The 24,147-nt window shown below is 34.4% G+C and overlaps 5 protein-coding genes across 7 annotated transcripts; 1 reads left to right on the forward strand and 4 right to left on the reverse strand.

The window, feature by feature from the left end:
• On the reverse strand, window positions 760-4,632 carry LOC18608423 (lipoyl synthase, chloroplastic). 3 transcript variants are annotated; one of them, XM_018115790.1, is made up of 8 exons: window positions 4,487-4,632; window positions 3,945-4,241; window positions 3,690-3,853; window positions 3,396-3,486; window positions 3,126-3,283; window positions 2,116-2,287; window positions 1,538-1,648; window positions 760-1,198 (listed from the first exon to the last, which is right to left on the reverse strand). In XM_018115790.1, exons 2-8 carry the CDS (start codon window positions 4,149-4,151, stop codon window positions 1,112-1,114), a joined length of 990 nt encoding a protein of 329 aa, XP_017971279.1. In that variant the 5' UTR covers window positions 4,152-4,241; window positions 4,487-4,632; the 3' UTR covers window positions 760-1,111. The 3 variants fall into 3 exon arrangements, with proteins under 3 accessions (XP_017971279.1, XP_017971280.1, XP_007043176.2); XM_018115791.1 differs by lacking the exon at window positions 4,487-4,632 and adding an exon at window positions 4,324-4,480; XM_007043114.2 differs by lacking the exon at window positions 4,487-4,632 and having other exon boundaries at window positions 3,945-4,480.
• On the reverse strand, window positions 4,895-8,280 carry LOC18608424. The gene is made up of 6 exons (XM_007043117.2): window positions 7,686-8,280; window positions 7,462-7,560; window positions 6,755-6,932; window positions 6,346-6,443; window positions 5,617-5,678; window positions 4,895-5,429 (listed from the first exon to the last, which is right to left on the reverse strand). The coding sequence occupies exons 1-6, from the start codon at window positions 8,169-8,171 to the stop codon at window positions 5,306-5,308; spliced, it is 1,047 nt and encodes a 348-aa protein (XP_007043179.2). The 5' UTR covers window positions 8,172-8,280; the 3' UTR covers window positions 4,895-5,305.
• Window positions 9,852-11,746, reverse strand: LOC18608425 (mitochondrial intermembrane space import and assembly protein 40). Its single transcript, XM_018115823.1, has 4 exons — window positions 11,465-11,746; window positions 11,189-11,220; window positions 10,968-11,093; window positions 9,852-10,229 (listed from the first exon to the last, which is right to left on the reverse strand). The coding sequence occupies exons 1-4, from the start codon at window positions 11,574-11,576 to the stop codon at window positions 10,044-10,046; spliced, it is 456 nt and encodes a 151-aa protein (XP_017971312.1). The 5' UTR covers window positions 11,577-11,746; the 3' UTR covers window positions 9,852-10,043.
• LOC18608426 lies at window positions 12,826-18,737 on the forward strand. The gene is made up of 10 exons (XM_018115756.1): window positions 12,826-13,202; window positions 13,483-13,717; window positions 13,909-13,992; window positions 14,165-14,334; window positions 14,795-14,934; window positions 15,449-15,623; window positions 15,713-16,289; window positions 16,655-16,767; window positions 17,085-17,328; window positions 18,146-18,737. Exons 1-10 carry the CDS (start codon window positions 13,036-13,038, stop codon window positions 18,368-18,370), a joined length of 2,130 nt encoding a protein of 709 aa, XP_017971245.1. The 5' UTR covers window positions 12,826-13,035; the 3' UTR covers window positions 18,371-18,737.
• LOC18608427 (G patch domain and ankyrin repeat-containing protein 1 homolog) lies at window positions 18,860-19,865 on the reverse strand. The gene is made up of 4 exons (XM_018115825.1): window positions 19,649-19,865; window positions 19,489-19,542; window positions 19,267-19,371; window positions 18,860-19,178 (listed from the first exon to the last, which is right to left on the reverse strand). The coding sequence occupies exons 1-4, from the start codon at window positions 19,712-19,714 to the stop codon at window positions 19,047-19,049; spliced, it is 357 nt and encodes a 118-aa protein (XP_017971314.1). The 5' UTR covers window positions 19,715-19,865; the 3' UTR covers window positions 18,860-19,046.

The raw sequence follows: 24,147 nt of genomic DNA on the forward strand, positions 1-24,147 counted from the left end.
AAAAAGGAGAGAGGAGAGGGAGATCAATAGGGAGAGAGGAAGAAAGTACTTTTTAAGAGAGGATCTTTTTTGAAAAAATAACTCTTCTAATAAATTGACGTGTTTATTTAAAAAAAAAAAAAGAGAAAGCTCTGGAGTTTTTTTTTAGATTTTATTTTTTAAAAAAAAGTTATTTTTTTAAGAGCTTTTCATGAAATATTGTTTGACCCAACTTCTGCTTTTAAACAGTAGATAAGTTAAAAATAAGTTAGACCAAACGAGTACTTAGTCGTGTTGCTTACTCAGTTAGATTTGCTCCGATCTTGGAAATTGAAATTAGGCTTGGAATAACCAACAAGGAGTTTTTTTAAAAAAAAATTAGTAGTTGCATTATATTATCCTAAAGAAGACAATAAAGAAAGAAAAATTAGGAGAGACGATAAGATTTGTGGTATCTTGTCGTGTAGGTAATGTTTTTACCGCAAATGCAAATAGAATTGAATATGCAAAAGGCATTTATTAGCATATGGCTATCATACACAAAAGAATATTCCTTCCCCTTTGATTCGGGAAATGAGAATACCACCATTTTAGGTTATAATATAGCTTTCTGTATTCATATGGCTGCTTTTTTTTTTTTCTAATATTTGTTGTCTCATTTTCATGGAAAGGCCAGTTGCCCATTTTCATTTTCAAATTATAATATGAGATAGATATATGAAATAAATTTGGTTATCCCACGCCACCTACAAGCTTGCATAAATACTTGTACTTTGGTCAGGCTGCCATCAATGAACAATTCTAAAGCCTAAATTGCTCCTTTTCTGTTGGTTTTACTCCCCATTCTTTGTAAAAGTGATTGAATATCTTCGTCTGTAAACTCATTTTCAGCTTTTAGCATATGCTGAAAGTTCCTGTATAAAACTTAAAATCCTAAAATAAATTAATCTAACTAAAACTCTTTATGAGATATCAAACAAATAGACTGTTGTATGAATAAATTTTCAGATGAAGAAAATGATTATATCTGTAACAATAGCCCTACACTGTTTAGAACCACCACACCAATTGCTTCCGATGCTCTTGCCATATCACCACAGGTAGCCATCAAGATGGAATCGAAGGCCAAAGGTTAATTGGATGGAGCAGCAGTGTTGTTCGCCCTTTCTTTCACCATGGTCTTAACAAAGAGCTCCCCTGCCCTATATGAGGATCGAACCTGCATCAGGGAAGTGCATATAAGAATTTTTCCTTTTTAACATATTTTGCAGTATTGGGAGTCTTGATGGACGAACTCAAGCAGAAGTTAGTATAACAATTAGGGGCCCAAAAAAAGAAACAATGTCTCGACAAGTGATGCACAGTAGGCAGGTAGCAGACTCTTCATTCTGTAGCCAATTTCGAAGAAACTCAAATTGATTTGATTAGAACAGTGGAATCTCAGATTACTTCAATCTGGTAAGTATAAGTTCCTTTCTATGTTCATTCAATGGTGATTTGAAATCCATGATATGCTAGCACAATCATCATCTATAGCAATGAATCACAAAGAGATTACCAAGGGCCCACTGGCTACATAACGAAATCCGATCAACTCCCCATATTCCTTCCAGAAAGCAAACTTTTCAGGTGTAACATATTCTTTGACAGTCAAATGGAGTGGTGTAGGCTGCAGAAACACAAGTGCATTTAAGTTAATACTAAGTTTCACTCTCAGATAAGTTACAACGATTATAATGCTGATAGTCTGACACTGATAAATTATGAAGTGACAACTTCAGCTATTATGGATATCGACTAAGGTAGGTTGGTCAACACAGGAGCAGTGGTAAGCTTAAACAGTCTTTCGCAACATCATGATGATAATGATGATTAAATAACAAAGACACAACTTGAGCCACTAGAGAAACATCAACTAATTTAAGAATATGAAAAGCAGGAGCCACTAATCGTTAACAATCTTTAGCACAGCACGAAAATTAGTATCAACTAATCATGTCCAAACACTGCTAGATCACCCGCAATTAAGGTCTGATATAGGCAGGATTCAAGCTAACTAGGTCCATCTATCTTCCAGCCAAAGTTCCCATGCTTGGGCATTTTCTTACGCTAGACATATTTGCTTGTAAAATTTACCTGTAGATATTGTCCAAGTGTGAGAATATCAACATCTATAGCCCTTAAATCAGCTAGGGCTTCCTTTAACTCATCATCAGTTTCTCCAAGGCCAAGCATTATAGAAGATTTTGTTATCATTCCTTCTTTGCTGAGCTTCGCATGTCTTAGAACTGACAAGCTCTGCTCATACCTGCAAAATTAAACAAAGTTGACTCTTAACTAGCAAGTACAAGCACAATGATTTTGGTTCTCAGAAAACTGACTTCCAAACTGTTCAAAGCCTTGTGCTCTAAATACTTTAGAAGCCATCATATTGCCTCAATATTTGATTGCTAAATGTGTAATTGAAGTAACAGTTCCATAATTTAGTAAAGCACTAATGTAATTGTAATTTATGCTATGAACAAAAGCAAAAGAAAAAGAAAACGGAAAGCAGAAAAAATTCAAAGCATTTGTCTTATCTGACCCAAGAAATGCTAATTAGGAAGTTCTTGGGTCAAACTAGATGGCATGTATGAAATCCTCCCTGGCTAGCATCAAAGTTGCACCAACTAATTTCTTGGGTTAAGTAGTGTTCCAACAACTTTAAATGGTTGAGACTATATAAGAATCTAGAATCTTCCCACAAGAAATGTTGTAATACAAGCCTACTGTTGGCATTGGAGCATTTCCCCCCGTGAACAGAACATTGACCATATCTCCCTGTATGAACATCAGCTTCCTCTCCAAATTGAATCCAAGTTTATAAATCCCATCAGCATTTAGTTCCTCTTCAAGATTAGCTCTATTGCTCCAGAAGTGGGCTGTGGGTGGTACTCAAGATCTGCAAGTGCTTGAGACTACCAAGAAAATTAAAGGACCAACACCAGCATACGACAGTACTATTTTGTTTTAAAACCTTAACTTCTAGGTGAAATAGCTCATTTAAACTATTTTTGTTTCTTATTTAATTATGACAATGCCCTAACACCTACATAGTTGAAGTGGAATGATGCTGTCCAACCATCATAGATGAGTGCACGACTTACCCAGCCCGAGGATCCCTGACAATTCTTTGGAGCCGTTTCACAGTTTCAATGTTGTGAGCAAAGACATCTAATCCTGAGTGTACCAGAATGTCTACAGCTTTCAAATCACCTCGGAAATCAGAAGTTAAACACTCAACCATGATCTCTGGCTTGAGTTTCTGTATGTAGTCATATACAACCCATTATATTCCAAACTCTTCCTTTATGATATGCATAGAAAACCTAAGAATAAAAATGCAGCTCAATGCTATAGCAAGGTAGATATACAACCTTCATCACTTGGACCGTCTCAGCAAAATGTCCACTTCCACCATCAGGTAAATCATCACGATCTACGCTAGTCAGAACAATATAATCCACACTGCAGAAACAACAGCACTGAATCAAAAATTATGAAGATAGCACTCTTTTTAGATGAATTGATAAACGATGAAGATGTGTGTCAGTGTGTGGTAGGAACATTAAGCACTGGGTAAAAGAATTGAGTAAAGCATAATCATTCTTAAATAATGGGAGCTTAACAAGGCAAGTAATAAAAGACAGCAAATTTTTTATAAAGCCTACCCCCAACTCGCAATGGCCTTAGCTGTATTTTCAGGTTCCATGGGGTCAGGCGGTGCCGGGTTCCTACTGGTTTTAACAGCACAAAACCGACAACCCCGTGTGCAAGTGTCCCCAAGCAACATTATTGTCGCAGTTGCAATGCCATCCCCACCTCCATTCCAACACTGTCTTGCAAAATTAATTACTTAAAAATACTTCTTAGTTAACTAGCCAAAAAAAAAAAGTTAAAAAAGAAGAAGAGAAGAGAGAATATACCTCTCCAATGTTGGGGCACTGTGCTTCCTCACAAACAGTATTGAGATTCAACCGAGAGAGAGATTGTTTAACGTCATCGAACCTCTGCCCCTGAGGAGCTTTCTGCCTCAGCCACTCCGGCTTCTTTACGTTAGGATCTCTGCCCGTAAAGGGACCCATCTTTGGCATCCCACCTGGGTATGGCCCGTTTTTGGCGTCCGACTCCATCAGCTTCCCGGCCGCAGATAATGAAGTGGGTTGTGGTCTTTTGACATCAATCTTCGACGCTGAATCCGAAGATTCACACCGGATTTTCACCTGTGAATACGACCATGATGGTTTAGAAGGTTTTGGGATGGGGATTGAAGCTGAGATTGAAGGTTTTGACATTGATACCGACATTTTCACTTTTTTTTACAACACCAAACTGGAAAATGGAAAGAGGAATAGAGTAGGGAGGTGAGCCGATGTTAATGTGTTAATTGTTGAGCATCCCAGATTTTTGTTTTTCAGGAGGCCGTTGCTTTTGGGGGGCTTTGTTTTGTCCGCCTAACATAAGTTACCTTGCTTTGTTTTGTCTTGTCTCCGTGGTTTCTGTTTAAGTTTGGTTCACCTTGGTAGTTGGCCTGTTGTTGTCACTGAACCCAAATGAATTAAAGAATTGTTTGCACTTTCCTCGGGCCAGTGAGAAAGGAAAAACAAAGAGAATTATATCATGATCTCGTACTAATAAGAAATAAAAAAAATCTTAATATCTTTAAGTTATAAATATCAATACGTGATAAATAATATCAGAACTTACCAACTCTTAATTTTCTCTATGAGATTGATGTGAGACATTAGAGATATTAAGATGGAAGAACAAAGTAAGGTCGAACCAAGACAAACCCTTTCTCTAAGGGTAAAATGAGTCGATTTCTGGTTGCATAAAAGAAAATATCACGTCTTATAAGTAAAAATCTTCCTCTATCTAATAAGTATGTCCTTTTAATTAAAAATGTAAAGTCAAAACAATTACACTAGCGGAATCATTGCATTCAGCACAAAACGCATTGATAAAATAAACCTGGCTTGCTTTAACATACAGAATAAAATGCTACTCCTAACCAAATGACAACGTCTAAGTGCATCTCGAGCAATTTCAAGATACAAAACTATCACAGTTCTTACACAAGTTTGAAGTTCATTTGAATTGTGTAAAAATTGCTTACGACCTACCACATAAGGGATGAACTCATCAAAATTTTAGAGTTTAAATAACCCGGAACAACATTGCTAACGAACATCAATTTTGGGTACATTTTTGGGTAGGGACCAAACTCTGGCATCCTCAAACTTTTCTTTGCACCTAAATTCATTTTAATTGCAATGGCATTATGAAATCAAGCAGCATCAGATGAATGCTCACTAGAATCTTCTGAATCTGAACTGTCAACCATCTTCTCAAGTGAATCCATATCCCCAGCTTCAGAGAAAGTGTGCAGCCTAAGTTTGTCTGCATCCTCGCTGAGAAAAAGAGAGAATGATTAGGTATTTCATACAGGGTATGAGTCTTGATTTTTGTTTTGAGTATGCCATGAAAGTTGGAATAGGGAAAGCTATATGAAACATGGCATCTGCTAGTATTTCAATTTATTTCCATCATTTTAGTAAGAATCACATGTAGAATGGAAGTTAAATGGATAAGTCTTACTCTGTAACCCCAAATATTTCCTTGACAATTAAGGAGCTATCCCTTGAACAGAACTCCGGCAACTGGTCCAAAATTTCAACAAAAGCATAATCAATTTAATATCGTGCATAAAGAAAAAGAAATCACATGTTAACCTAGCTTTAACCATGCAAATACATTTCGAAGCCTCAAAAGAAGAGGCAAGTAAATGGTCACTCAGGATGAAAAAAAAAAGTAGATTCTAGAATTAATGGATTGGTGGAGGCTTGTAACCAGGGTATTTGACAACGAGAATGCCATGTGCTTGTTTGGTGCAAGATAATTTTTATCCATTCTCCTTAATGCATTCCATATTCATGTTTTTCTTTTCTCATATTTTGACTTTAATAATAGTAATTAGTCAAACTTCAAAACGAACATCCATATAGTAGCTCTCAGTATATAAAACAATTCATCCTTGTTCCAAATCATTTCAGAGACAATAAAACAGACACCATTATAAAGCCCATAATACTTTGCAAATCATTCAACTGTCACAAGTAACAGCACATCTTCAAGAAAGCAGCAAAACCACTAATAGTTCACCAAAATATTTCAAAAATGTCACTGGCTTTTACCTATGGACAATCAAGTATAATATACATCAAATATGTATATGATATATTTATTTCATTAAGAAATGCAGACAAAATCCAGCAGAAATGATGGCATTAGGAAAGAGGACCTGAAGCTGTGTGTTTAACAACATACCTCAGATAGATACAAGACCTTCCCAAAAAGGCCTTGCACAGCAAGCTTTCTCTTAAATCCCTTTTCTGTAAATCCTGACATGTCCATGACAACTGGGCCTGAAAAGTAAAGACAATTTAGCAGCATCAGATACAAAACTCTTAACATGAATGATGAATCATGTAAAATTTCACAGAGACTGCAATAAGGCAGATTTAAAAACAACATGAAAGCAAAGTTGACATTCTGAATCAGAATTTTCCAAAATATGTATCACCATCAAAACCACCTATATTTTCACTCATGGTTACCAAACTTACAAAGGAAAATTACGACACATATTATCATTAGATCATCATTATATTGGGCAAAAGGCCATGGTCCATACCAGGATCACACAAATAAGAGAAGCAGCAGTGCTGACAATTACCTTTTTCACGCACAATCCGTCTTGAGATTTCATTTAAAATTTCAGCAACGTGGGAATCATCCAGAATAGAAACTTTCCTGAGCTGAATTAAGCTGGCAACCAAATCTGCACTCCATGGTTTCTCATTCAATGAATACCTAATGTACTTGCGTAAAATCTCCTCCATGCTAAAACCTGTCTGGATATGGATTAGCAGTTGCTATTAAAACTCAAATGGCATGCATAGTATGCAAGAAAATAACAACAAAATGTTTGCATAAGTGTGTGTGTAAACATCTTGATCAGCATATCAATTATTTCCTAGAAGCTGCTAAAACCATACATGAGAGGTAAAACCAAGCTCAATAAAAGATTTCTAATGTAATGATTTTTTGCTAATAAAATGTTCTCCAAAAGGAAAACTCTTATGAAAAAAATGTTAAACGATTCATTGGTATGGATTTCCAGCATAATATATGGTATGCTTGAAGATGGATCTTATTTTTTTCCCTCTTCAAAAGGAATTTTAGATCTAACATTAGGAGTCATGTCTCTGGAGATATGTGACCTGCAGGACTCACTTAAGCACTACAAGCAAGGAACTAGAGAAATTTCTATAGGAAGATTGGAACAGGTAACACCTCAGCATTTTGACGTTACCCTTCTTTACTTCCATGCAAGACACTGTTCATATAGGTTGGCTGGATATTTGCAGAATTGGGTCTCACCTTTTGAACTAATCCCTTTAGTGCTGATTGATCTATTGCATCACTTCCTTGCTGAAACAACTCATCTATTGATTTGCAAAGCATTGCATTTTTATTAACCTGAAAAACCATCCCCTATTAGTATAACAATTTAAGAAATATGTAAAATCGATTTCAAATACTACATCAACCCAATTAACAAATTAAAACACAAAAAAATGTACAAATAGTATGGTCGAACTAACCAATTTCTTTCTTTTGTGCCTGGGAGAAGTGAATTTCTTAACAGTCTTGACAAAAGCAATGACAAAAGTGATACCAGCATAAGCTAAAGGAACAGCAAGAATCCAAGGCAAAGAGCTGGTCCCAACTCTGGGCCCAGGAATGGCTTGAGTGACAGAACCAGTGAACTCAACAAGGTCCAATGCCTTCTCCTGAATCCACGGCAATTCCTCCTCAACGTCCACCTCCACTTCTTCCGTGTCTTTCTCAACTACTTCTTTCTTGTTTTCTCTTTGGTTTTTTGATGGGACCGCATTTCCGCCGCTCTTCGCCGCCGCAGCGGTAATAGAACGGGATAAATTGGGTCTTCTTGGGATCAAATGAGGGATTGATAAGAACGAGGAGCGAAACGGACGGCCGGCAATTTTGGGTCGAGAGAGGAATTGGGAGGAAGAGTAAGAACAAGTGAATGAATGAGAAGTAGTAGATGAAGAAGCAAGAAACGCCATGGAGCAAATGGAAGTTTCGTTTCAGCACACCCGCTAAATCAGAGCCAAAGCTCCACTGTCCAAAAGGGCTAATGGCCCGGCATGGGTTTTGTTTTGTTTGGATTTTTTTTTTTCTTTTATCTTTTGGATTTTTTTTTTCTTCCTTTAACTTTAACTTTCCACCGAAGTAAGCACTCGCCAATCGCCATGTCTTTTTTTTGTTAATTTTTTTGCCATAAAACTAAAGCAGTCCCTATGTTAAGTAAGCCCAGATTAATTAATGATGATAATAAATTAATAACAATTTAATTTAATTGCATGACAACAATTTCAATAAGATTAACTTTATCGTAGATTGACGATAATAATAATAGTAATGATGATAATCGAACAAAAATTTTTGAATTCATACAAAGAAAAAATGAAATATATAAAAAAAAATATCTTGTAATAAAATTAAAATATAATCATAGCATTTTCGAACACATAATTAAAAAATTCTAACATAAATTTAAATTCTATCTAAAAAATTGATTCTTTGAGACTTTTCTTGATCTACTAGAATTGACATTATCCACTGAAAATTACTACTATTACTAGTTCTAGTACTTTAATTACTAATAACAATAGTTTCAAAGCATTGTAGTCCATCGAAGATTGGTGCTAGTGCCGGTGCTCTACGTCTGGACTCCCTTGTTTGTGCCATCTGCAGGCGGTTGATGAAGCCGTTCTTTTTGTCGTCGGGGACTGCCTTTGTTACCCCTGAATTACCCAACTCTGTTGCCTCGTTTTTCACCATCGAGCTCTGTGGCAGAGGCACACCAAATTCATCCCCAAAGTAATCAGGGCATATTGCAAGGCTCAGTGAACCGAAAGCCGACATTGTTTGAGTGAGCTCACAAAGGATTAGAGTTGCTGCAGCACGATTACCAGGGCGACTTCGAGAATGCAGAAGGGTCAAGAAAACTGAAAACAAAAAGCTGATTGAGTTATGCATAGAAGGCAACGCCTCCCTTTTATATATAGAGAGCGGAGAAAATCATAATCCTAATTCTCAACGAATTAAGATGAGAGAAGAGAAAACCATAATCCTAATTCTAAACGAATTAAGAATTGGAAGGGCAGGCTAATTTTATTTTTATTTCTTTTCTTTTACTCCAAGCAAGAACTCGGGAATTTTACAAGCCCACTTGACAGGAGGAATAAAATTATTGACCCCCCCCCCCCCCCCCCCTTTTTTTTTTTTTTTTAAAAAAAAAAACCCCCTAACATTATAAACTGCCTTAATAAGTCAGCTGATAAAATTTTAAAATCCAAACAAGTACAACCTTTTCAAATATTCTATGAACAATAAATGAAGCAAAACAGTAAATAACAAAGACTACCAGGGCGATCAAATCCCAGAACACTGCTTCAATTTTCTAAATTGAAATACAATTTCACTAGCTCCAGCCTTCTGCAGCTCAAGTTCCAGAAAAATAACATTCTGAGATGACAATTCAGAACATTAATTGCTCGCACTTTGCTTACTAATGCAACCACCTTAATTTTTATCAGCTGACAATCCCAAAGAGCAAGCCCATCACTTTCAGCACAGAAATTTATCATTAGTCTGTTTTTGCCATCCTCCAATTCACACAATGGTGTTTAGGTGTCTGTTCTTCCTTCCATTTGGTTCATTAAAAGAAAGAATACGAAAGATTGCAGCAAAAATTGTTTTTTATTTGAATAACATCATTTTGAAAAGATGTATGCAGGCACCCAAATATGATCATCATTGATGAAAACTAAAATACTAAAATTATCTATCAGAATAGCCTATGCATATAATATTGTATTTTCCTTCTAACCAGAATTGGCAATGAAAAATGTAAAAGGAATTAAAATTTTGCCCTAAAGCTTTGGTTTTGGGCTCTGAGATTCCTTGAGCCATATAGGAGGATAAATTCTGTATTCTTGGGTTGGCTCCTCTTCTTTCTTGTCTCCGTCTTTCTCTTCAAGAATGTCTTTAGGAAATGCATCAGGGTTACCTTTGATACAGTTCTGCAAGGCTATGAATGGATGCACACAATCTGAACCCTGTGAAAGAAAAATTTTTCGATATATTAGTGCCTATGCAGAAGTTCTACAAAGATAGAGCTGACAGAATGTTGAAGCATTATCCTCTTTGCCAAACAAAGCTCTGGTATGAACAATTTTTAAAAGCAAACCATTCAGCTTATAATATTTTCAAGAAGCTCCAATCATAGAATTAACTTGTCTAAATGTGACAGCATCTATCTCCCCTACTCAACAAGTCGAGCCTACCCTTAGCCACATTACCCCATGCTCAAGGGTGGACATCATCCAGATATAATTGCCAAAAGGTTACAGATATAAGTTCAGAATGGTAGCAAACGCCACAGATGGTCACATACAACAAGAATTGAAAATATTGGAGTTATATTTAAAATGGTTAAGCAGTTAGGGAAGCTCATCTGTGAACCATTTAGATTCGCAGCCAAATACATAAAACCAACCGCATGCCTTGCACTGAAGTGAAACAAAAATAGTTGTAAACCTATGCGGAGACTTCACTATCTATACAATATATTTACTCTATTCACAGCTTCAACTTGGAACATGATGTTAATAATAGGTTCATTTTATAATTCATTTCTTTGTTTTGTAACAATTGAAGTGACATACCAGCTTTGAATTTAAGCCGACGGATACACATAGGACAGATTAGATTAATAAGAATAATGTTCAACATGATAAAAGAAGCCAATTTTCTCTGCAATGGGCTCGAATCACTCACAATTATTAACTTATTACCTTTTCTTCAACGGTACTTTTGAGAAAACAAAGGAACGCCTCTGTAAATTGAACCCCGCACGCTCCATTCCGCAGCTCAGCTACACAGGGGCATTCTAATGCTTTCTGTGCCTGCGCATCAAGAGACTGGAAAAACCCCATTTAATTTTACAACATGTTAGGTGACCCCCCAAAGAAAAACAAACAGAAGAGGAACTTATAGCCTTCAAAAGTGAACCAACCTGATTCTCATCATTGCCAAAAGCCGCAGCTTCTGTAAAGGCAAGAGACAATAGTATTGTCAAGTATTCTAGTAAAAACGGCTTAACATGGCAGGGCAAAACGAGCACAACATAAACTAAGCCAAAATCTTTTGGAACTGAGGTTTTTATTTTCCTCTTCTTTCAGACATTTTCACGAACAAACGAAACTCATGATTGGTCACGCGTCGTACAAGGAATAACAGACAATTAGTATTAGTAATAGAAATATAAATTACGGAAAAGGGAAGTAGCAACCTGCAATAAGAGAATCCATGGAAGCGAGAGAGGAGGACTGCTGGATTCGAGCTTGATCATCAATTGCAGCTGCCACCGCTACATCGCTTTGAACTTGACCCATCTCCCCCATTTTTCATTCCCTTTCGACACTTTTACCCAATACAAAGATCATGTCCCTTCATTGGTAGCGATCTTTTGCTTTGACTTTGACTTCACTTCAATTTTGCTTTTGGTTTTTTGTTATGGTATTTTGTTTTGTTTTTTTTTATGTTGTTTAAGAATCTATTTAATAGTTCTTATATATAAAATGAAATAAACTAGATGTTTTACAGAGCATACTATCTCATTCAAAAAATTACATGTACAAATTAATAATTATAATAATCATAATTAAGTACAATATCTCACAAAAAATTATTAAATAGATAAATTAATATAACTGAACAAATCCAACATAACACTAAATCAAGCTCACATTTGATAAGATTTTAATTTATATGTTTTAAATTTAAATATCATCTTTGGTATATGAATATTTTGAATTAACCAATATCTTATAAAAAAATTGAAAGATAATCCTATTTCCAAAAAATACAATTAAGAACTCTAACATAAATTTGAATGAGATGTAACGAGCTTAAAAAAAATAATAACTTTTATCAACTGGGAACTAATTAAAAAATCTACAACATGTACTATCTCATTTTCTAAAATTCATCTCACATTATTTTTAAATGTAATTACATGTACAAGTTAATAATTATAATTGAAATCAAGTATTGCATCTCATGTAAAAAGAATTTAAAAATACAATCACATACCTTTTCTAAGAAAGTGTGAAGATTTTTCTTGAAATTATTCATATTATATACATAGAGAAGAATTTTGATGGAAAGAAAAATTGTGTTATTGCTGAATATCAATAAGCAATTCTTATAAGCTCATATTTTCAATCCAAATTACATATTTATTTAGTGAAGGAAAATCTTACTTATAAATTTAAGATCTATCACATCACTTAATAATGAAAGATCAGTGACGTTTTATCTTTTTCAATTATGGGACGTGAATCGAAAAGATTTTAATTTCACTCATCACTGAGTTAACATTTTTAATAAAAAATATGTTTATTAAATTAAAAAATATTTTATTTATAAATTCAAAACCTACTTTATTTCTTAACGACGTGAAATTGATAACACAATAATAATACTAGCTGCATTGGAGGCCCACATCGGCCCAGCCTAGGTTGGATAGGGCCCAATATCCTTATCATACTTTTCATATAAAAACCTCATATTATTCGAAATTTTAATTTCAATTTAAGAATTTTCATTTAAAAGTATAAATAAAAAAAAAGGGGGACAAATTTGCAAATTAGATAAGTAGTTAACTAACTGCCACGAGAGAAAGGAGCCAAAGGAGGTGAAGGGCGCTGGAACAAGGCCGAAAGAGCATACCAAAGAAAATGCTTCGCAATCGATCTTTCGTTTTCCTAGTTTAAAATCTTGAGAAATGCCCCATTTACTCATCAGGCTGAATTAATTTCCGATTGACGTGATATCGGAAAGGAAAAGAGAAAAAGGAAAATGGAGGGAATGTGGGAGAATTTCATGAGAAACAATCAGAGCACATTGAAATCCCTTTTTCAGAGGAAGAAGTCATCATCCAACGATGAAGAATCCCCGGAAAGCTCTCCGAGAACCATCCCTCAGCTCTCTCCTCTCGCCAATTCCGTCGTATCTCGCTGTTCCAAGTACTCTCTCCGCCTTTCTTTCACTAAACGTTGTTCGTTTCTGTGGAATACAATACATTTTCATTTGTTTAAATCACACCTTTTTTACTCCAAGTCAGATAAAAAATGTTAATTAGGGCTTCAAATCCATTCAAAATGCTTAAAATGTAATACCAGTTTTAACACAATTGTTTTATAATAAAAGAAAAATCATGCATTTTGTTAACTACATGTTAATATCCAATTATGCGAAAGGATTGTTAATTTTATATCCAAACGTGCATTTTATCTACCGTTGCAGGATTCTTAAAATTCCTACTGAAGAATTACAGCATCGTTTCGACATAGAGCTTCCAGAGAGTGTTAAACAGCTTTTCACGTATGCTAGGAACTTTTTAGAGTTTTGCTCATACCAAACACTGCATAAAGTGAGTAGAAATCCAGATTATTTGAGTGACCCAGAGTTCCGTCGATTAACATATGAGATGATGCTTGCATGGGAGGCCCCCTGTGTTGAGTGTGAAGGACGAGTCAAAGTAAGAGGCTCAAGTTTTGCTTCCTATTGATCTTTGTAAGATGCATTAGTGTTGTTTGTCACACGTCTTTTGCTTATATTTTGATTAAAGCTTTGAGTACGACGTTCTTTTTTTTTTTTTTTTGGGGGGGGTGTGTGGTGGGTTGGGATGGGATGAGATTCAATGTTTTCTGAACTTCTCTTCTGTCGCAGGAAACTTCATCCACCAGTGGGGAAGTAGAAGATGATGAAGGCGGGTCACTGTTTTATTCAAGTTCCATGAATATGGCTGTTCAGGTTCGTTTTACTAATTTCATTTGCATAATTAGGTTGTAGACTGGAACTGCCTGGCAGTATATTGTTTGGATTTGCATTCTTCCTGGATTGGTAATTCTTCAGCCTCTTAGTTACCTGGGACGATGATTAAGTGACCACTGGTATTCAAAATTCGTTCTTTACTTTCCAACAGGTTGATGACAAGAAAACTGTTGGACAAGAGGCTTTTGCACGAATAGCTCCTGTCTGTGCTGCTGTTGCAGATATAATAACTGTCCACAATCTTTTTGATGCATTGACAAACTCTTCAGGCCACCGGCTTCACTTTCTTGTATATGACAAATACCTCCGAAGCCTTGACAAGTATGAATGAATTGTTGTTTTCTTTCAATTTTGTGAACTTTAATGCTTTCCGTTATTTAATTGTTGTGCCAAGTCACTTGAAGTATACAATATGGGGAATGATGGACTTAACACTTACAGATCCTTGTCTTTTAATACTATTACATTGTTTACTATTTATTTGAATCATTTTAAACTTCTAAAGAAATGGATCAGGAAAGCTAAGGTGATCAAGGTTTGAAACTTTCTTGAGTTGAGCTGTAATAACTTTTCTTTATAATTAATTACTTAGTCTCAGTGCTAATCTATTCTAAGGAAGAATGTTTAGGTTTGACACTCATGGCATCTATGATCATATTGGATAAAAGAAGAAACATGTCTGCCTATATCTTTTCTAGTCTTGTGTTTTTGTTGGTTATTTTGACTTCTTAGTTGAAACTGGTAGGATATCTATTTATCATGGCTCTTTACCTATCCCTAGGGTTATTAAGGCCGCGAAAAATTCATTGGGATCCTCACTTTCTAATCTTCCACTTTCTGAGGTGGAGATAATTTTAGATGTTGAAGGTGCAGTTCCAACTCAACCAGTTCTGCAACATGTTGGAATCTCAGCATGGCCAGGTATGTCAATGTTTTGAAAATTGACCAGAAATTATGAAGTAAACCTTGCAGTGCATATAGATTTTAGATTCAATATGATTTGTAAAATTTGACTAGTTGTTAAGACTGTTAACCAATTTCCCTCTTCTGAGTGGTCCTTGTATGATATCAAGCTGGGCCATATCATATTTGTGTTAATAGAAAATGTTATCTTAATATGAATGTATCAAATGGTACTGATTTTTATCAATTGATGGATTTGCATGTCTAATATTTGGATGCATCAAGTGGTACTGGTATTTGTGTTGATAACAAGTCATTAATGTTTGTAAACATTCGCATGTATCATTTATTTGAAGTGCATGTATCATAAAAAACTAATCTATGCAAATCGATCATGCTACAAAAATAATTTTTAGATTGAGAATTTCACTGATTTCATTGATTCATATACTTCATCAAAAGCCTCTACCAACTCGTTTCAATTTGCATTATCTTTGGATTGTTTATGCGTGTTGAATTTCTATTTATGCAGGACGGCTCACTCTAACCAACTTTGCTCTGTACTTTGAGTCTTTGGGAGTTGGTGTATATGACAAAGCTGTGAGATATGATCTGGAAACAGACCTGAAGCAGGTCATAAAACCTGAATTGACTGGGCCACTGGGTGCTCGTCTATTCGATAAAGCTGTTATGTACAAATCAACTGTGTAAGTTATCTGTCAAAACAGTAATTTAGAATTATATAAGTCATATAACTTTTCTGATATTTATTTGGAATTTTAAAATCTATTTACAGAACAGAGCCTGTCTATTTTGAGTTTCCTGAATTTAAAGGCAATTCTCGTCGGGACTATTGGTTGGATATTTCTCTGGAGATCCTGCATGCACACAGGTTTGTGAGAAAAAACAACTTCAAAGAGACTCAGCAGTCAGAAGTACTTGCAAGGGCTATATTAGGCATCTTGCGCTATAGTGCAGTGAGAGAAGCTTTTCAGTTCTTTGCATCGCAGTATAAAACCTTACTTAGTTTTAACTTAGCTGAGAGCCTTCCTGGAGGTGATGTGATTTTGGAAACTCTTTCTAGTCGTTTGGCACTTTTAAGTGCCGATGCTTCCCCACGCAATGTCAAACAGCTGCCAACTTCATCTCCTGTTTCACTTTTGGCACTTAGTCAACTTGGATTCATTCTACAGAAGGATGCAATGCTGGATGGAGAAGCATTAATAGTTGGAGATTTCTGTGTTGGGGAGACAAATCCCTTAGAGATAGCAGTGAAGCAATCTATATCTGACACAGGTAGGGCTGAAGCTGCACAGGCAACGGTGGACCAAGTGAAGGTAGAAGGGATTGATACAAATTTTGCCGTAATGAAGGTTGGTTAGAACAATCTCCATCTATTAGATTTGGTTTCAGGCCAGGACAACTATCATATGATTGGCCATTTTAATGAATTTATTAATTAATTTGTTCAGTAGAAGTTGTCATCAGAAATTTTGGTTCATTTAGATCTCCATAGTTTTTTTTTTTTTTGAAAAGCAAATTTAGATCCCCGTAGTTGATTTAGAGAAAGTTAGTTTTGTCATGCTCCTATAAACAACCTAAGTGTTCAATTAGATACTGGACAGCTGCCAAGCCTTTTGTTATACTACCTCAACTGCGCGTCAAAACCTTTTAGAATCATTGCAGTAGGTTATCAAAAGATGACAATTTTTTCTTTTTTCTTTTTCCTAATTTGTAGGAACTACTCTTTCCTGTCATTGGATTAGCGACTCGTCTTGAGCTTCTGGCTGCTTGGAAAGACCCTTTGAAGTCTACCATCTTCCTGATGTTGACCTGCTGTGCAATTATAAGGTAACTTGTCTCTGGCTGGTCTTCTGCATACTTTGCTTCAATACATTAAGAATAGTATACATATTCCCCTTCCGTATGTCCTGAAAGTTGAAACATGTAAATGAAAATATTTATGGTATATGAATTGCCAACTGGTCAGGAAAATATTTATATTAATGGATGGCTTAGCTGATCATTTCCTGAATTTTCTGCATATAATCTGTACATTCAGTTTGGTGTAGGTTATTTTGTTTTCTTTCACATTGTTAATATTTAGCTTTTTGTGATTGCATAGACAAACCAAATGACGTAATCAATCCATTAATTATTATGTGCAGGGGGTGGATCAGGTACATCTTGGCATCTGTCTTTGTATTCTTTGCAATTATCATGCTCTGGCGCCGGCATTTTAACAAAGGGAAGCCCTTAGAAGCCTTCAGAATAACACCTCCACCAAATCGAAATGCAGTTGAGCAGCTGCTGACATTACAAGAAGCCATATCTCAACTTGAAGCACTAATCCAAACTGGGAATGTTATTCTCCTCAAGATAAGGGCTCTCTTATTTGCTGTCTTACCACAGGTGCTTGTACCAGCTATACTTGATTCAGATAAAAAAAAAAAACTAAAATATGCTAAATACCTATTTCCCATAATATGTAAGTAGAACGCAATGTCAATAAAGTAAGTTAGTGCAAGTTTTCCCATCACCCACCACATTGAACTTAAAAAGGGTAAAATGAAAACGTAATCCAATTTCTGAGTTTTCACTTATATCTTCATTTTGTATATTAACATTGATACATTTCTTGTTTTACTAGCATCATTTTGCTGCTGGTAATTGAATCAATTAGTAGCTTATTTATTCGCTTGGTTCTACAGAAAGGTTTCAAATAAAGAGGAGGGTTTGGGGTGAAGTTTTTTTTGTTAGGCATTTTAGTGTTTTTTCTTTCTTTTGAACATAACAGAAAAAAGGACATTGTAGGATTTCAAGTCTTCTTCATGAAGTTCTAATTTTGAAAGCCTTGTGTGCTGCATGTGCTCTAGAAAATCTTGCCCTGTTGGTTGACATAACTGGGACAGAACTTACTTGAATGAGTATATTCAACCCTTGTTAACTGTTGAGACATGGATAAATGATGACATTATGGAAAATCAAGGAAAATGACCAGAATACTTTCATGAATAATAGCTGAGAAGTGAAGCTCAAGTCAAACTGAAATAAGAAAGTCTTGTTCTTTCCTGAATTCATTTCGTATGAAAATGTAGAATGATAGTATATACTTAATTGGTTCCCTAAACAAATTGAATGTCACTTTGTTAATTTTCTAAAATAATTGATGAATTTTCTCCAGCTCCTGACAATGTTTTCTATTCTTCATCTGTTATCTGTCTGCCAGGCCACTGACAGGGTTGCTCTCTTATTGGTTCTCATGGCTGTAGTGCTAGCTTTTGTCCCTTTGAGATACCTGGTATTGTTTGTATTCCTAGAGGCTTTTACGAGGGAGCTGCCATATAGGAGAGAAAGCAGTGACAGATGGATGCGAAGGCTTAGGGAATGGTGGTTTAGGATACCAGCAGCACCTGTTCAGCTCATTAGAGCTGATGACAAGAAAAAGAAATGATAAATGCTATGAACAACACTCAGATTGTAAATTGTTAAGGACTAAATATATCTCATTCCTTCTTAATTTTTCTCCATCGGCAGCATGCATGTGTATGTCTATGGTACTTGAGGTGGATCTCTGCTACAAATGAACCCTACCCTAATTCCTTTATACTTGTCTAGCCTTGGACCTATGACACAACTGCATCCATTAGGAATTTAGCTTCAACTATGGGTTCATCTTTTGGCAAATCTTCAATGGAATCAACATCAATCTAAGCATGTTCAGAGACAGTTCCTTGAGTGGCAAAGTGAAAGATCTTACTTTTGTTATAAGAGGAATGATTCCCTTTGTGGTTGAAATGAATGCATATGTTTCTGCCATAATGTGTACACGTATATATTCATGGTCTAATCTTTTGCTCCTTCATTTATTAACTCTCTTCTTTTGCCATTGCTGAGGCAATGGTGGAGTATTTGGAGAGAGACTGTCACTCTAATTTCATTCTTAGACAAAATCTTCTTCACATTTCATTTGTTACCTGGCAACAAAGACAATGTAAGAAAGGCCAGTAAACCTGCCAACCTTGTACATTTTATAATCAGCTCTTCCAAGAACTAGAGTAAATAGATTCAAACAGCCTATACAGATTCTAAAGACAGCCTTTCAAAGAAGAGAAAAATGGAATAACAAGTCACACATTATCTGGCCAAAACTCCCTAAAGAAAGCCCGCTCAAATTCCTTTTCTTGCAGATGCTTCTCTCGTTCTTGCATCTTCCGCATCCTCTTGGAAACAGCCTTGGTCTTCTTTAAAGGTACCTGTTCCTGAAATTTATAGCAGTGGAGCAAGGGCATCAGAACCAAACAGCAAAACCCACAATATAAACATTCAGAGCCACGGAAACAGAGTCACCTCAGAATCAGGATGATCGATAGGCTTTGGTGTCTTTCTCTTCTTCTCTGCTCCCAGACCTCGTTTATTGTTCTTCACATATGCTTGAACAGGCTCCAATCTGCCCTAAATCACATAAAATAAAAACAATCAGATGGAAAATATTTCCGAAGGGGACATGAAAAATTTACTATTTCTTCTTAGAATTACGAAGAAGAGTTAGAAAGTTAATCAAATTCAAACCTGTTCAGAAATACCAAGACCGGTGCCTTCTTTCCACCCGTGCTTCTTTAATAGCTGCCAAAATAACGAATTCAATAAACATTAAAACACGGTCGTAGCGAGAAATAAGTTCTTGAAAAACCCTTACTTTTCATTGAGAAGAGAGAGATTGATAGAGTACCTGGAAGCCAATGTTGGAGGAGCCAATGGCGGTTGTTGAACCGCTTGAACCCACAGCCTCTCCCATCACTTTCCTTCTCGAAACCAGTAAAATTAGAGAATCGGCTCTCTCCCTTCTATCCTTCTTTTTCTCAATTGTTTTCGAGGTCGAGAATTGCGCAGGATTACGAAGAAGAAGAAAAGAATATTCAGCGTCGAAACCAAACTTCTTAAGAAATATTATATTTAGGGAGAATAACAAATTATTTCAGTCTCTTATGGTCTGGTTCGCAAAAATAAAAAAAAATAAAATAAAATAATTATTACGTAAAAATAAAATGAGATATGTATAAAATAAAATAAATATTAAGTAATTTAGTATGATAAATAAAATAGAGTAGAAATAATTATTATGATTTATTATAGTATTTAATTGGTATCAATAATTTTAAAATAAGAAAGAAATAAAAAATAAAAAGGTAAAAATATATTTTATTATATATATAATTATTTATTTTTATTTTTTAAATATTAATAATTTATAATTAATTAAAATATTAATAATTTATAATTTTTAATATCAATATTTTAATATAATTTAATTATTAAATTTTAATTAATAATATTTTATTAATAATTTAATATTTATGGTTATTAAAATATTAATAATTTTTATTTTTTATTTATTAAAAATTTAATATATTAATGATTTAATAAATCAAACATTAATAGTTTAAAATATTTAATATTTTAATATTTTAATTATATTAATATTAATAATGTTTAAATTATATATAATATATTAATATTTTAAATTTTACAAATAATTTTTTATTATATTTTTTTCCTTTTTCCTTTTTTCTTCTTCATGGGCCAGTCGTCGAAAAAGCGACCGGTGTAATAAAACGCCTAACTGGCACACCATGTGGCCGGATATAGCCACTACGGTGCAAGATCGACGTTTTCTCGTGACTGAATCTGGCCATGGAGTGTCAGATCCAATCATGGGATCTGGTCAGGAAGCACAAGATCCGGTGCTTTTTGCGATCAGATCTGGCCGTTGAGTGTCAAATCTGGTTAGATCTCAGTTGAATCTTGTCGAAAAGGACTAGATCGACGCTTTTCGATCATATTTGGTCGCTGTCGCTGTCGTCGTTGTCGCCACCAACATCATCTCTGGTGTTGAGTGCCAGTTAAAGAGAGAATGAGAGAGGAAAGAACGTGAGAAGAAAGAGAAAGAAGGAGGGAAAATGAGAAGAAAAAAAGTATTTATAAGTCTAAGATTGTAATATTTTTAAGTAATAAGAAGCATTTTAGTCATTACATATTTGACAGCTATTTCATGTCTCATGGAATAGATATTATCGGGAGAGGGAAAGAGAGAAGGAAATAGCTAAAGCTGTCTTTTAACCCATTTTATGAAATTTTTATTTCTGTAGAATTGTTATTTCGTGTCTCAATTTTAAACCAAACAAAAGTACGGGAAAGGACTAAGAATAGGGGGCGAATAGCATAGCTATTCCCCATATCAAACGTGCAATTAGTTATTTATAAGCTAACAACTCCTTCAATCTTGACTCTAATCTAATTTAATGTAGGGTGGAGCCTCCTTTAGTGATGGGCCGTGGCCCTTTAAAATTTTTAAATTTTTTTATCAAATAAAATTTCTAAATTTTTTTATATATTTTTACATAATTTTTTAAGATAATTTTTTATTTAATAATTAAAATAAATAAAAGAATAACAAAATAATTTCACATGTCTCACTCAATTTTAAAGTTTTTTTATTTTTTCTTTCGATTTATATTTATATTTATATTTATTTTTTTTATTTTATTTGCACATATATTTTAAGTTTTTATTAATTTTCATTCTCAAATTTCTATGAACTATCAATCATATTCTTTTTCTTTCTTTTTTGTTATGTCATATATAAGCTCTATTTTCTACTTACCTTGTTTTTTTTTTAGTATGTGGATTTTATTTTTTATAAATTTTATTTTTTAAAATTGATAAATTATTATATAGTTTTCAAATATAAGTTGTAGTATTGCATTGTTACTTAACATTTTATTAATGTATCATTTTTTTATTAATCCTAATTATGTAAGACGAAATTAGCTCGAGTATATCTTTTTATGTGCTTTACATTTTATATTTAATTGAAAGAAAGTTATCTTAAATATATAGTTTTTAAACAATACTAATTATATAAAAAGAAATTAGTAATCTTGTATATCGTATTTAACTATTTATGTTTTATGCATTAGACTTTTATATTTAGTATTCTAAGTTTAAATAGAAATAAAATAAGAATATTGGATGTTGACTACATTAATTTTTTTTTTCAGATTTGATTAAAGTATGAGTTAGTTGAAAGTGATTAACAAATTCTTTAAAAAAAAATACAAATCATCCAAATAATTTTCCTACACTTGTGTGACACCCCGTACCTTTGTAGAGAAGTCAATATGACCTTATCAACAAGATAAAGGGTCAATAGATGTTGATTTAAGTGTCATAGAATGGAGACAGGTGAAAAAGATATTTTAAAATAAAATATCTTGCACGCTAGAAAATAATAATAAAATAATAATATTTTTATTGAGGACGAATTAGTGAGATAAAAAGTGATTCAGAAGTTAATCGGGGCATAATAAGATATTTTGGGTTCCAAGGAGACAAGTGGCGAGTCTTAGAATAAAATAATATTTTATCTGTTATAAAAATTAGTCATGAAAAAGGATTATATGACTAATCTAAGTGGGAGAGAAAAAATAATGAAGGATTTTGAAGAAAAATGACAATAGTTGTACTCTCGTGTTTTTATTACATAGAGCTAGAGCGGGTAAGTAAATATTTAAATATTATGATGATACCGCGTTGAAGTGCAAACTTTATATTTTGTTTACACACATGTAAAGGAAGAAAAATAGAAAGAAATTGAAATTAAAATATTGTTGGGAGGACTAAATTGAAAATGGGAGAAATTTGGAGGACGAAACGATAATTTTTCCATGAACTTTGGAAGCTTTGACCCTTTTTTTCCTTATCCATGGCTGATCCTTATTTTCTCCATAAGGCATTTTCTTCTCCATTTTCTTCCTCCCAATGTGACTTTCTTTCTTCACCATAAAAATCAAGTTTTTTCTGCTCTTTTCTCTTCTTTTCTTACTTCTCCATTCTCTTACCCCTTTATTCACCCAACCCACAACTCTCAACCTCATTTTTCATCCCAACTGAACCCTAGGAGGAGGCTCGACCTTGGAAGGGAAAAGAGAAAATCGAGAAGTTTTCTTCCCGACCCACACACCATCGTTGAGGTTGAAAAGATTTTGGTGGTTTGCCTTGTGGATTTCAAGGTAAGGAAGGTAGGATTTATGTTTTGTTTAAAAGCATGTAGTTTGAACCAATTATAATGTGAGGTTTTGCTTGTGGTAACAAGGATCAATAAAGATCCAAGGAACCCAAGGCATGCATGTGGAAGAATCTTGAAATACGTGATGATTTTGAGCTAGATTAAGTGGTGGGTAAGCGTTCTAACCTTTAAATCACAAGTAGAAAGGAAAAATGAGATACGTATTGTTTGTTTGTGCTTGTGGCAGGATATAAAAGTAAATTGTGGTGCATGTGGACTTAGAAAATGCTTGATGGAAGTAAATTTATAATTGTTGTCATATACTAGGTTATTGGTGTAGAAATTATGGTTGAACTTGATAAATATCCTTAGAAAAGATTAATATATGTGCTAGAGTCATAAATAAATTGCCGGTATTTATAATCTAAAGAATTACGCAAGCAAATGATAAAGGCAACTTTGGTAAAAATATGTCAAGATATAAGTTAGTTGAATAAAGATTCACGATTGAATGAAAAAGAGAAATAGAAATGATATACACTAAAGATATTGAATTTGGATTGTTGTTAGGAAGTGTAAAAGTAAAGATAGTGTACTGTGGTGGCGTGTCGGAGGAAATAACGAGCAACCGGCAAGTAGATATAGCTAGATACGCCTCCGAACAAATAGTGATGTAGTATCCCACCATTGTAAGGTGAGTGAACTTGCATTTAAAAGGTTTTGAATAAATGCATATGTGTTGAATGAAATGCTAGAATATCCTTAGTTGACTTTTTTCAAATTTATACGCGAGAACAAGCTTTTCACAAGTGACACTTCTACGTTTTTAAACGTATAATGTGATGAATTATGTATTTGAATATTATGTTGATTTGTCAATTGAATTGTGGCATGTGATGTATTGCTATGCCTTTAAATATAATATTGAATGATAAATACAACTAGGCGTGTGTAGTGTGAGAGTGCACATGATGGTGCCGGTAGTATGCAGTGTGGGAGAGCACACACCGATGCTATATGCCATGTGATGTGTGGGAGTGCACATGAGCTGAGTTGAGGTTGACGGGTGTATATGCGGAGCCGTGGTGACTAGTGTAGGGATGACCTTGGTGTTTGTTTAAATTATCTCTATATTTATATATACATAATGTATACGTGAATTT

This window comes from Theobroma cacao, chromosome 2 (genome assembly GCF_000208745.1).
Source record: "Theobroma cacao cultivar B97-61/B2 chromosome 2, Criollo_cocoa_genome_V2, whole genome shotgun sequence".
Lineage (NCBI taxonomy): Eukaryota > Viridiplantae > Streptophyta > Magnoliopsida > Malvales > Malvaceae > Theobroma > Theobroma cacao.